This window comes from Vidua chalybeata, chromosome 2, assembly GCF_026979565.1.
Source record: "Vidua chalybeata isolate OUT-0048 chromosome 2, bVidCha1 merged haplotype, whole genome shotgun sequence".
Taxonomy (NCBI): Eukaryota; Metazoa; Chordata; class Aves; order Passeriformes; family Viduidae; genus Vidua; species Vidua chalybeata.
The window spans coordinates 30,433,735-30,445,737 of NC_071531.1; the positions used below are offsets into that span (position 1 = coordinate 30,433,735).

General features: G+C 40.1%; 1 protein-coding gene across 1 annotated transcript in view; it reads left to right on the forward strand.

Annotated features, from left to right (window-relative positions):
- AFF3 (ALF transcription elongation factor 3) overlaps positions 1-12,003 on the forward strand; it is a 315,284-nt gene that overhangs the window by 41,224 nt on the left and 262,057 nt on the right. The window contains exon 3 of the mRNA XM_053934722.1: positions 8,420-8,540. Within this exon, the coding sequence (XP_053790697.1) occupies positions 8,420-8,540 (121 nt within the window). The remainder of the gene's footprint in view (positions 1-8,419; positions 8,541-12,003) is intronic.

A 12,003-nucleotide genomic window follows, 5' to 3' on the forward strand; every position in this document is an offset into this window, starting at 1 on the left:
AATTTACCTATGTGTGCACATTTTCTACAACGATGAAAAAAAAAATTTAGAAAGTTGTATTTTTTGACTTATTATGACTGTAAGAAGCCTAAAGAATAAAAGCAAAGGAAAAGAAGAAAGGGCACAGGCTTGGCAGTTTGTAACTGGAACAGTTTTCCATGCATAAGGATATCGTGGAAAGCAGGCAAAGGGGTGTTGTCTGACATCTTTGACAGGGAAGCAGTGTGAGAGGGAAGTGATCAGATAGAGGAACCGCCAAGTTAGGTAAGGCCTTGTGTAGCAGCAGCCCAGGGAATTCAGCACTGTTAGGTTAGGCAGAAAAAATTGTTCTCTCAGTTGAGAGCAGCCCTGAGGAGAAGGACTTGGGGGTGCTGATTGACAAGAAGCTCAACATGGCCAGGCAACTGGCACTCACAGTCCCCAAGGCCAGCTGTACCCTGGGCTGCACCAAAAGCAGCGTGGCCAGCAGGGCAAGGGAGGGGACTCTGCTCCTCTGTTCTTATCTGGTGAGACCCTATCAAGGGTACTGCACCCAGCTCGGGTCCTCAGCACGGGTAGGATGTGGACTTGTTGGATGGAGTCCAGAGGAGGCCATGAAGATGATCAGAGGGCTGCAGTGCTTCTGCTGGGAAGACAGGCTGGGAGAGTTGGGGTTGTTCATCCTAGAGAAGAGAAGGCTCCTGGGAGACCTTATGCCACCATCCAGGACCTAAAGGGAGGCAGCAGCAGAGCTGGGGAGGATCTTCTTACAAGGGCATGTAGTGATAGAACAAGGAGGAATGGCTTCAAACTGAAAGAGGGCGGGTTTAGGTTAGACATAAGGTAGAAATGCTTCACGATGAGGATGGCAAGACAGTGGAACAGAGCTGTGGATGACACATCCCTGGAAGTGTTCAAGGCCACATTGAATAGGGTTTTGAGCAACTTGGTCTAGTGGAAGGAATCCCTGCCCAGGACAGGGGCTTGAAACTAGATGACCTTAAAGATGCCTTTCAACCCACACTTTTCTCTGATTCTATGGGCTGTTGTATTTTTAAAATACAACACAAAAGTAACATTTCAAAAATTAAATTAAAGGGTATCATTTTGATCTGTCAGGTTTGTGCTCTTCAGTCTTAATTTTTTTTTTTTTTTATCTCTACCTGGGTGATATGGATGAGGATACAAAAGGAATACTTCGTCACATCTACAGTATGTTTCTTGGTAGTCAAGATTTTCACTCAGTTTCTGAAGGTTTTAAATTTAATTTTTAATTGTGAAGAAAAAGAAACCCTTTCCAGGTGTAAGATTATTGTATATTATTATTAGTCATGAATTTTACACTTGTGAATATACTTTCAAAGAATGTATTGTTAGAGCAGTGCAAAATTAAAGCTGTTGTAATGTTTTGATTCTAGCTCGGCTCAGTGTTGTTTTAAGATCTTCAACCATCTTGGGCACTTTTCTAGCAGATTTAGGGTTATAAAAGAAAATAAGGTATTGAAAATAGGATTACCTACTAATAGAGAGTGGGAATTTTTGAATATCTATGTGTAATATAAGTATGGACTGGTAATTTTTATCATATGATGAAGTCATTTTTCCTGAAACTAAAAATAAATGAGAATTATGTCTCAATTTCTCTCATTGAGCAAAACTTCACAGAGAGAAGAAAATATGCTTGTTTTGTCTATAGTGAGGCTGGAAGAGGTACTCTTACAAAAGCAGGTGTTTAACTAAATACAATTTTTTAATGTTCCTCTATTGTGATGCTCTGACTCAACAGCTTAGGTCCCAGTCTTAACTGCAGCCGTAGGTCTTCTCAGCATTTTGATACACATTTAAAATTCAGTCAGGTTGCATGCAAAGCACTTACATTTTGTGAATGTCAGGTATGAGTGCCTGTAAGGAATAACTACACCCACAATTAGCCTTGGTTCCTTCCACTTGCCCAGTGTTAACCCTCAGAAGACCTGACCTGAACACTCCGATGCTGATTTTGCTGATATGATATGTGTATATTCATTTGTTTGGTGGATGCAATATATCTGCCCCTGAAAATACAGCTCCCTGTTTTGGACTTGGAATTTCCAGGCAGATAATTAAAGTAATCTCACACCTTCCATGCTGCACCTGCCACCGTGAGAGAGGCTGCCCCAGCTCAGCTTCCCCTGATCATATTCATGTTTGGTCGGTAGTGTTTCATGGCTAATACAAATCATAAACAGGCTGTAAAAGCTGAAGCGTCAATGAAGCCTAGCTTTAAAATTGCTGGAAGCTAAAGTTTTAAAACTGATACTGCAAAGTGAAAAATGAAATTTAACCAGGCACTTTGGTGAAGGAAAAATAATTTATTGGATGTAAGATGAAAAGCTGTGAGAGTAAACATCAATCTCATCTTAGACACATGTCATTGATTGATGTTTGCTCTGTGCTGCTGCCTGGAGGTAAACTCTTTGAAATAGCAAAATAGGTACTTTATCTGTCTGTGGATAGGAGCACAGTTTGTTAAGTTACTGCTTTTTTGAGACCCTGCTACATCTTTATGTTCAATCAAAGTGAAAACAGTAAATCAGAGTAATTGCTTTACCCCATGGCATTCCTGTTTGTAAATGGGAAAAAATACTGTAAAAATCCTCAAATTAACTTCTGCTGTTTAGGATAGATAAAAAGTCTAAAAAAAGCCAGTTGTAGCCCAGGAAAGTATTTTATTGATTATGACACTTGTTCATCAAAGGCAGCTCCTTTGTCATAATTTAACCAATAGTTCAAATATCATTAGGGAAAATATTTAATGCTCAAAAATGAAAGGTTGCCAAACCTTGGAGTTCCCTCTACCCTGTCAGCAATGAGTTTCCAAACAGATACCATTTGTGCTTATCTGGAACTGGTACCTAGAAATTGGCCAGCAAAAACCATGGACATGAACAGTGAAATAGAAAACATTACTATGTTAAGCGCTGCGATTCAGCAAGCAAGACAATCTCAGTTGTTGTTAAATCATTAGAGTTAAGACTATTTTCTAAAAATGTTTGGAGCTTTTGCCTTTACAGGGTCTCAGTCTGACTCATCCTTTTGAGTTTTTAAATATGGCAGAGAGACAGGAATGATGGTGCATTAAAATTCAGAATCCAGTTTCCATTCTGAATAGAGTTTCATAATCACTGTCCTGCATCAGGGCTGGACTGATTTTTTATGGTGTTGTGTAAGTTTTTCCTTTGACTTACTCTATTTAGCTACTTTGGCATAAATGTAGTAATTCAGGGGAGAATTAGACTATTAAATATTTAAGAAAATGTCCTCACTTCAGCCTGAAATTTAGTATATTGATTTGTGTGCCAGATTAAAATTTGTGGGGAAATGTTGAGAATAATCAGTAAACCATTTTAAAATTTATTTTCTTGAAATATTGCCTGTTTTCCACGGCTTTGAAGGAGTTCTAGCTTTGTTCATAATTCAAAAATGACCGTGTGCTAAAATTTAATTTCAAAGATATATATGTCCTTGCAGAAAACTTGTTCATGGATCTAGGTTTATTCTTGAAATGCACATATCTTTTAGTCACTTACTGTATGGGTTATGTTTTTGAGGTGGGTTTTTTTTTTGTTTGTTTGGAACATGATCAGCATGTGCTGATGTGGACTGCACCCAGCAGCTTGGGGATGGTGTCACTGCAGAGATGCCAGGAGTGGGTGTTGTAGTCTGATGGTGTTTTTATGGAGCTTTTTAATTTCCTGATGGAAGAAGGGTCAGTTTAAGAACAAGTGGAGAGGCTGACAAAATCTGGGAAAGAAGCTCAGCCCGGGGAACTAGATCTTCCCTAGCAAAGGACTGCCAGGAGCTCACAGGAACTGTGGATTTGCCAGTTTAAGCTCTGCTTTTGTAATTAATATGTCTAGATTTCAGGTTCTGAATGTTTTGTGCTAAGTGCCACAGGTAGCTGCCAAGGTGAAGGAGATCAGCCTCCTGGGTAAACATTAACTGTGAACAAACAAGTTGCTCCTGCTAAATTTCTATCACAGTATTTATGTGCATGGGGAGGTAGAAGGAAGACATGTGTGTATGTGGGTGTGGCAAAGCCCTCACAATTCAGAGAATAATGAACTAAGTCTTTGGACTAGAAAATTATACTGGAAGGTCCGGAAAGGCAAAGGCAAGATTGCAGGGTGCTGCAAATGATAAGTTCAGAAACTGTGGCCAGATCTCTGTATACATATGGTAACACCTTCCTCTGTCATGCTGGTAACAGCTGGCTGGGTCACAGCCCCCTTCTTTTTCCAGAAGATAAACTGATGCCAAGAAAGTGGAGTACCAGTAATCTCACCCTCAATTTACCTATCTGTGTCTTTAACAGCCTCAAAGATGCCAGCTGTTAGGAGGATGGTGATCTTGTAAGAGAATAACAGTACCCTTCCAGAATCTCCCCTTCATGATGCAGCAATTTTGTGGTTTCTGAAAAGGTCAAGCAGCATCGTTAATGCACACCATGTAATTCCTCTGTGAAGGTGCAGTGCTTCGTTTGTGGAAAAGGACATCTTCCTCTGAATGCAAATTTGGGTGTTCCAAAACTGAAGGATAGGAGGATATGTTGGTGCACTGTTGCCACCTTGTTCATCATGGAGATGAGACCTTTTTATTTGAGTTGCTCCAAAAAGTGATATCTGAGCAAGTCAGGAATAGAGTGTTTTTTTTTGTTTGTTTGTTTTGTTTTGTTTTTTTTTTTTTTTTTTTTTGTTTTGTTGTGTTTTGTTTTTTTGGTTTTTTTTTTTTTTAATAGGAAAGAAAAGAAAAGGAGACTTTTCAACACCTAAAATTTTAAGCTTTTTATATGATTTCTTTCAGCCTAGCCTGAGAAAACATAACTCTTTGGGCTTTGTAGGAGATTAAATCCAGCCCCAGGTTTTTCAGGTAAAATTATTGCTCTGCTCCTAGGCTGTCCCCTGAGCCATCTCTGTCTATTTCTAATTAAGGACTAAAGGAAATGGTTCCTTCTGATGGCAGGAATAGCATGAAGAAAGCTGTGAGTGTTTCTGTGGGGAGGCTGGTGCCACTACCACCCTCCCATCAGGAGCCAGCACGCCTGGGCTCTCCTCTGTGGGCTGGTCTCACAGGGAGCCATGCTCACTGTGGGCATGGCCAGAGACCGGGGACAATCCAGGTAATCTGCCAAAAGGTATCACAGCAGATCAAAATTCATTAAACATACCTACTCTGAGATGTTTAGCAATCCATTGGAGATCTGATCTGGCAGATACCTAGGAGTGAAATTATTCCGTGTACCGTGGAAGAAGCAGAGGATGTAGGGGTTCTGTGATCAAGGTGGTGGTGGTGTGCTGAAAGCTCTTTGAGCCTGAGACACTGGCACTTAGGCACAATTCATTGGTATATCCAGTATGTGTCTTGGCAGAACTTGGGGCCGAGATAAATCAAAAAGCAATGTGCCAAATTTGAGATAATTAAATTTCTATAGTACAACCTTTATTCATATATAACTTTGCAAGTGTTTGACTTGTTGCTCATGTTCTGGTTCACGTCCTTTAAGCATCAATTTGAAACAGATGCAAAATTAAAAAAATAACAGTATACCATTTAAAAACTGTTTGAATTCACCTTTTGGAATTTGACCTGTATGGAACAAATATAAATGACACTGACTTTTGAGTGGTGAGTGTTTGCATGTTCTTTGACTCCAAGTCTTACAAAACTGAGCATGCATACTACACATATATATGCATATATCACTCACATATGTACACATGCCCCGATGAGGAAAAAGTGATGAGGTTTTCATGAGCTTGTTCTTCATGGCTTAGATATTGAAAAACACACGTTAAACCATTAAAAGGTACCTCTGGGATTGTTTTAAATTGCAAATTAAAAAAAAATAAAGAAGAAATCTATTAAAAAGAATCATTTTCATTAACTGAAGTGTTTGCAATAAAGACAATTATAGCAGTTGGCAGTATTCTCCTTGAACCAAAACAAATAAATACATTTGGTGACATACGTTCAAGGAAATGTGATTGCTGCAATGTTCATGCAAATAAGGAGCAGCTTCACAAATGCTAGACATTTTGCCATCTGGTATTACCAAAGGAGCACAACTCTCAACTTGTAGCTCTTCCTAACTTACTGCTTGTAGATGGTGTATTAGGCATTGTCACACAGTTCTGACATTTGCATAAGCATTCTGAATTACTGCAGGTTGTGCATTGCATTGCCAGCAGTGAATTCATTTGAGAAGGGGGTTCAGAGACCTGATGACTTGTATGGCTTCATCAAATATATCTCTGTCCAATAAAGAGATAAAAATGTTCTTCCACTTTAGGACTAACACACCAGTGAATTTTTAAATTTGTATGAGGACTAGTGAAGAATGCTGCACTTGTTTACTTCCTAGAAATTGGGTAGAGACCAGTATTATAATTAATCTCAGGGAAGCTGCTCATCTCTATTTGGCTGCAGGCTAGAGTACAAATGCAAAGCATCTCAGAGTCAAGAAATTCTGGATGAGGACACATAGCTGAGGATGAAGTTATAACCTGATCTCTTAAAACTCTAGAAAAACCCAACCTGACAACAGTTATTAAGCGTGGCAGAAAGTCTGGTTTTCTACACAGGTGGTTGTTAACTGACTCAGCTGATGGGAGTAGGCTCGATGGCACAATGTAGTAACTGAAGACCTCTGCTCTCACAGCAGTCAGTGACAACTGCTCTGCCTCTGGTCTCAGCAGCATGTGCAGCATATGCAGTAGGTGATCTCACTCCCAGGAATGCATGGGGATGCCTTCACCATCCCCTTCTTTCTGGAGGAAGGCATTTTCCATGCCCAAAAACTCCATCCCTGCAGCTGCCTCCTCATTATGCTGCTTTTCAAGGAGAGGGTGTTGGAGTGAATAACATGCATTGCTCATGAAAAGTGTGGGATAAAAACCCAAAAACCCTCAGCCACCTGTAAGCAGTTGTAAACAAGGTGGTGTTTGGACGCTGTCTCCAACCTGCTGTGCTGAAACCCTGTGTTTCACAAGGAACCCCTGTGTTTGAGAGCTGTGCTCAGCCCCTGGCATCTGCCCTCAGACCCATCAGAAGGCTGCTCTGCCGTCCTGTTCAAGTTAGCAGCATCAGCAAGCAAACAAAAGATTTTCTGTTCATTTAGTGACTGTTGAGGCATTGTTTTTAAATACTAATAGCATCTAACATATCCTGTGTATTTTCAGCTCCCTCAAGTCCCGAATTAGAATCAGATAGCTGTTGGCCTTTTGACTGCCTTGCCTTAGGCATACTAGGTAGCATCACGTGGGTAGCCAATGCAACATATGTTTTGCTAACTGGGAAGCTGGTTAGCAAGACAACATTTATCTTATTAACACATGGTGCACTTACATGACATTAATATATATTCCTACTTTACAGAGTTACTGTGCCAGAGGAAAAACATTAGCTGAGCTAAGCAAAATAGGAATCAGCATACTTGTCACATTGTCCTGAAATAGCATGTTAACTTTGTTAGACATGTTGGCTTCCTTTTTGAGGAGAATAAAACATAATGAACTGAAATGTGTAAACCTGAAAGGTGCTGTTCCATAGAAATTCAGAATAAGAATTCTCTGGTTTATGTTGTCATGTGTTAAACTAGAATTCTGAAAATAAAAAAGTTAATTTTTATTCTGAATGTCTATATTGGAGCTAAAGTTGTTAATTTCTAAAAATTATTGCTGTTGTGTAATGCAGTGATTTTATTCTCTCTCCAGCTACACTCTACTAGCCATACATACACTGTTGTGCCACTATTCATTTATTCATGTTCTGTGGTTGTGATAGTGTCAAATCCATCAGAAAGAGGAATTGTTTCAGTAGTAGTTTCACGACTTGGCTGATTAGCAGAGATCAGAAGAAGCAACCTAACTGTGGAAACCACTACAGCATATAGTTTTAACAGCTCTTTAGGGAGCTAGTTAATGAAAGAATCACTACAGAAACACAGCCATGTGAAAAAAAGCAGCATTTTCATACAACACTCAGAGGATATGTCATAAGTGGGAACATGTTCATAATTTCTATTTACTCACAGCTGTAATTACCATCTGCCTTAAGAGAACTTCTAGTCTTTGTCAAAGTTGCTTAGATATTTCCTTTGTCACGTTTCAAGCTGAGAAGTTCTGTACAGACTAGATCCTGCCATGTGATTTCTTTTTTATTTTTCTGTAAGAATTTAATTATTATTCTCTGTGTGAAGAAAGCACCAGCATTCCCAGAGACCTGAACCTCCCCAGCCTACTTGAACTGGCATTCATCTGATTCATGTTTGTGCTTATTTTTGCCATCTGTCTGCAAAACAGAGTTCTTAACTTTTAAATGCCCGCTGGTTTATATGTTGCCCTCCAATTTTTAACTCTTAAAAAAAACTATTTATCTTTTTTTTTTTTTTCTCTAACTCCAGTGTCTATGAGCCAGATAGAAACGTGCTGCGAAGGAAGGAATGGGAAAGGAGAAATCAGGAGGCCCAGCAGGACAATGGCGCGTTTAACATGAGCTATTCCCTCTTCAGTGAACCGTACAAGGTAGATGCTTCCCAGCTGGGCAAATCTTTGTTTATTTATTTATTCCACAGTACAAAAATGTAGCCTGCAGAAGACACTGTCCAGGTTTCATCACCTTCCCATGAGTGCTAGCTTCCCAAAATTCATGGAGAACACACGTGATTCCCTGAGAGTCGGATTTTATATACATTTATATTTATGTATGTGTATAAAGCTTCTTCTAGTGTTTAGAAGCACACAAGAGTGAATTAAACTAGAAATATCCCTGCAATATTTGAGATGGAATTAAAATTAAGAGGTGAAGGTGAAGATATCCTGTTTTTGCAATACTTAGAAGAAAACAATTGTGTTAAACTAGCGTGTGAAGGTCAAGCAGTACTGTAAACATTATGCCCTGGCCAAGGTTATTGTACTGAAATACCTTTTTTTCCCAATAAGAATTACCAGGATAATAAGAAAATTTGTCTGCTATACATGTTTTTCCTCCACCAAAGACAGAAGTAGCTTGAGTCTCAACTCCCTGTGTTGTTCCTCATGGTAACAGCAGTTTGATGAGGCACAACTCTCTTTCATCACTCCCTGTTAGAAGGTCAAGCAGGGCCTTTTACACTCTGCAGAAGCTTGAAAATGGTGAACAGGACCAGAGAGCAGTGTCTCATGGGGGCTGCTCCTCTCCCTCAATTTACCCAATGACTGCATGTATGTATCAAATCATCATCATGTATTTTCTGCTGTGCCTTTCCAGAAATGTCCAAGTTACTGTAACAGCTGCCACATTGTGAAGCCTTTCCCTCCATGCAGCATCACTTGCCCTTGATGCTTAGGGTGCTTTAGTGCCTCTTTCCAGGTGACCTATTTGGAACCTGGGTCCTGGCTGCTGCTTTGACTTCCATGCTTGCGTTTTAATTCTTCTGCTCCAGGGTCAGCTTTTAGCTTGGTCTTCTTCCAGATTGTTGCTTGTATTTAGTCCCTAATAAAAAAGAAAGATCTACCACTTTCAAACCATGTCCCTTGAAGGAACACAGATCTGTCTGCCTTGAAGCTGACCTCCAGCTGCCCAGATTTCAGATTCATTACAAAGGCATTTAGAAACCATGTCAAATGTCTTGAACTCCTCAATGACCTACTTGAAAATGTCTACTGTGAGACCAGTCAAGGACTAATCCGTGGAAGAAAGCCTGGAAAGCGTAAGTCAGCTGTGTCTTGGCATTTCTTGAGGGCTCTGCTGCAGTGACGACTTAATGATTTTCCATGTGGTCCAGTCAAATAGACCACACACAAAAAGGACCTGGCCTTTTTCTGTGTCTCCAGTACTATTTTGTCTGTGGTGCCTCAGGTTGGTGATACTGAAGCTCAAATCACTTATAAAAGTGGTATCACTTTGATTATTACTTCTGTGCCGATGTACCGACTGTCATGACACAGATGTGATGTGCCATGGACACACCAGCACTTTCTGAGTTAGGATGTCAGAGGGCACCTCTGTGCAACCACAGTATAATGTAAAAGCTAATTCCATCAGCTTTAATAGGAGTGGATGAAAAATCATTGCCATCTCCAGAAGCAGAGAGGATACTGAGTGGATAATCCTATGAGGCAAGCAGAATAATGGCTCCATTCCTGCTTCTTACCTTTAAACACTGTGTCCCTATTTTGAACGAATGTGTAGAGAGGGTGCTGCAGAAATATGTCCTACAGCTAACTTTGTCAAGGAGACATGGGGACAGCAGTATAACTCACAGCTATGTTGGTGTGGCAGAGTTGCTTGGGGTGATCAGTCATTATGATATTATTGGACATCAAAACTTTTATCAGTGGCATACTCTGATTGTCATGTATACACTGGCAATGGACCATTGGGCTCTCTGAACTTTCAGTACAGGGAGAAGGAGCTGTGGCTTTTTGATCTGACTGTGGAGAGAGCCTATCTGCAAAAGAGGAAACCTTTCTGCAAAAGCAAAACTGAAACCCACTTGTACTCCCTTTAAAGATCATGTTCACCTTTTTGGGGTTTCCAGAGGGGAATGAAGTTATAGCAGACATTCACTTCAAGCTCTGATTAAATTCAGTATTCCACTGCTCATCTTGAGAAACACAAGCTAAAGCCAAAGGATATGCTATTCAGAAGACCATATCTGAAAATCAAAGGTGGACTGGAAATCTCTTAAATCTTACATCGTCTCTCACCTTGACATGTATCACTACTACTGTAACATTGAATTTTCTCAAAAATCCTGACTCTTCAGGTTGCCCCTTATCCTGTTCAAAGTATCCATAGCAACCCTCTATGAAGGATTACAGGAAATCCAGTATCTTTTACATAAAATCTCTTTTATAGGGGAGTGAAAAAGTAGGAAATTAGTTCTGGATATTTTCTGGACAGAATACCTTGCCCCATTAACTATGTAAGTATTTTTAGTGAAGAAAAAAATTCTGCTGGCCTTCCATGCAGCCATCAGGTTTATTTTTAGAAGTGTTATATGTTGCCATCTTCAAATGCTTGGATTTGTCTTGCTTTGCAGAAGAATATCAGAGCACTGTAAGTTAGACATGTTTGCACAGAATGCTCTTCCTACTTACCCATTTTGTGACCATGTTTTCCCTGAGGGAAAGCTTAAATTAGGCCAGCAATATTTCAGAGAAGATAATAGGACAAACTAAAGCTCATAACAAGTTACCTCAGATCCCATCATGTTCCCAAGAGGATGTAGGTGAACTCTTCTGTATGAGATCAGCTCAACACAAAATGTCACCTGAAGCTGTCCCCAGTGCATCTTGAAGGAATAAACAGCACAGGCCAGTTGTCAGCATATGCCATGATACTAGTTTGCTGCAGTTATTCTTGTGGTTATCTGGGATCACTCAATACAAGATGTCTATGTGTGTGTGACCTTCACATCACATCCGTGTAGAAGACAACCCAATGATTTCTCTGAGCTATTGATATCTACAGATAATCTACAATTAGGCTTTTGTTTCCTTTCCATCAACAGAGCAGCCATCAGAAAAAAACAGACCTTATTTTAGGGAAGTTGGACTTCTTAGGGGCAAAACCTGCCCACAAATTTGTTTACGTTCATGGAGCGAGAGGCAGATGGGTGGAGAGACGTCCTCACAAGATATCCACACTGTGGGAGGGGGGGCCCCATTCCATTTGGTGGTCATTGTTGCCGTGCTCCTGTCAGGGAAAGAAACCTCTGGCTAAATAATACATACACTCTGGTTAAATAATAATGAGTACAGGCCCAACAGCAGATTTCTCACCATAGAGGGAAGCTGAAACAATACTTCTCTACAAGGTATCTACACAACGTGGAGGATTCAATGAAGAATAATGAGATGCACTGGGTAAAAGGAACATTACTATGTATTCTGGAACACAATTCTGCTGGTCAAGGAGATGCCCAAGTGTAGAAGTTATTTCATTGACTTCAGGAGACACGTGAGGGTATCTCCAACCTTCTTTCTTTTCAGATTTATGTGA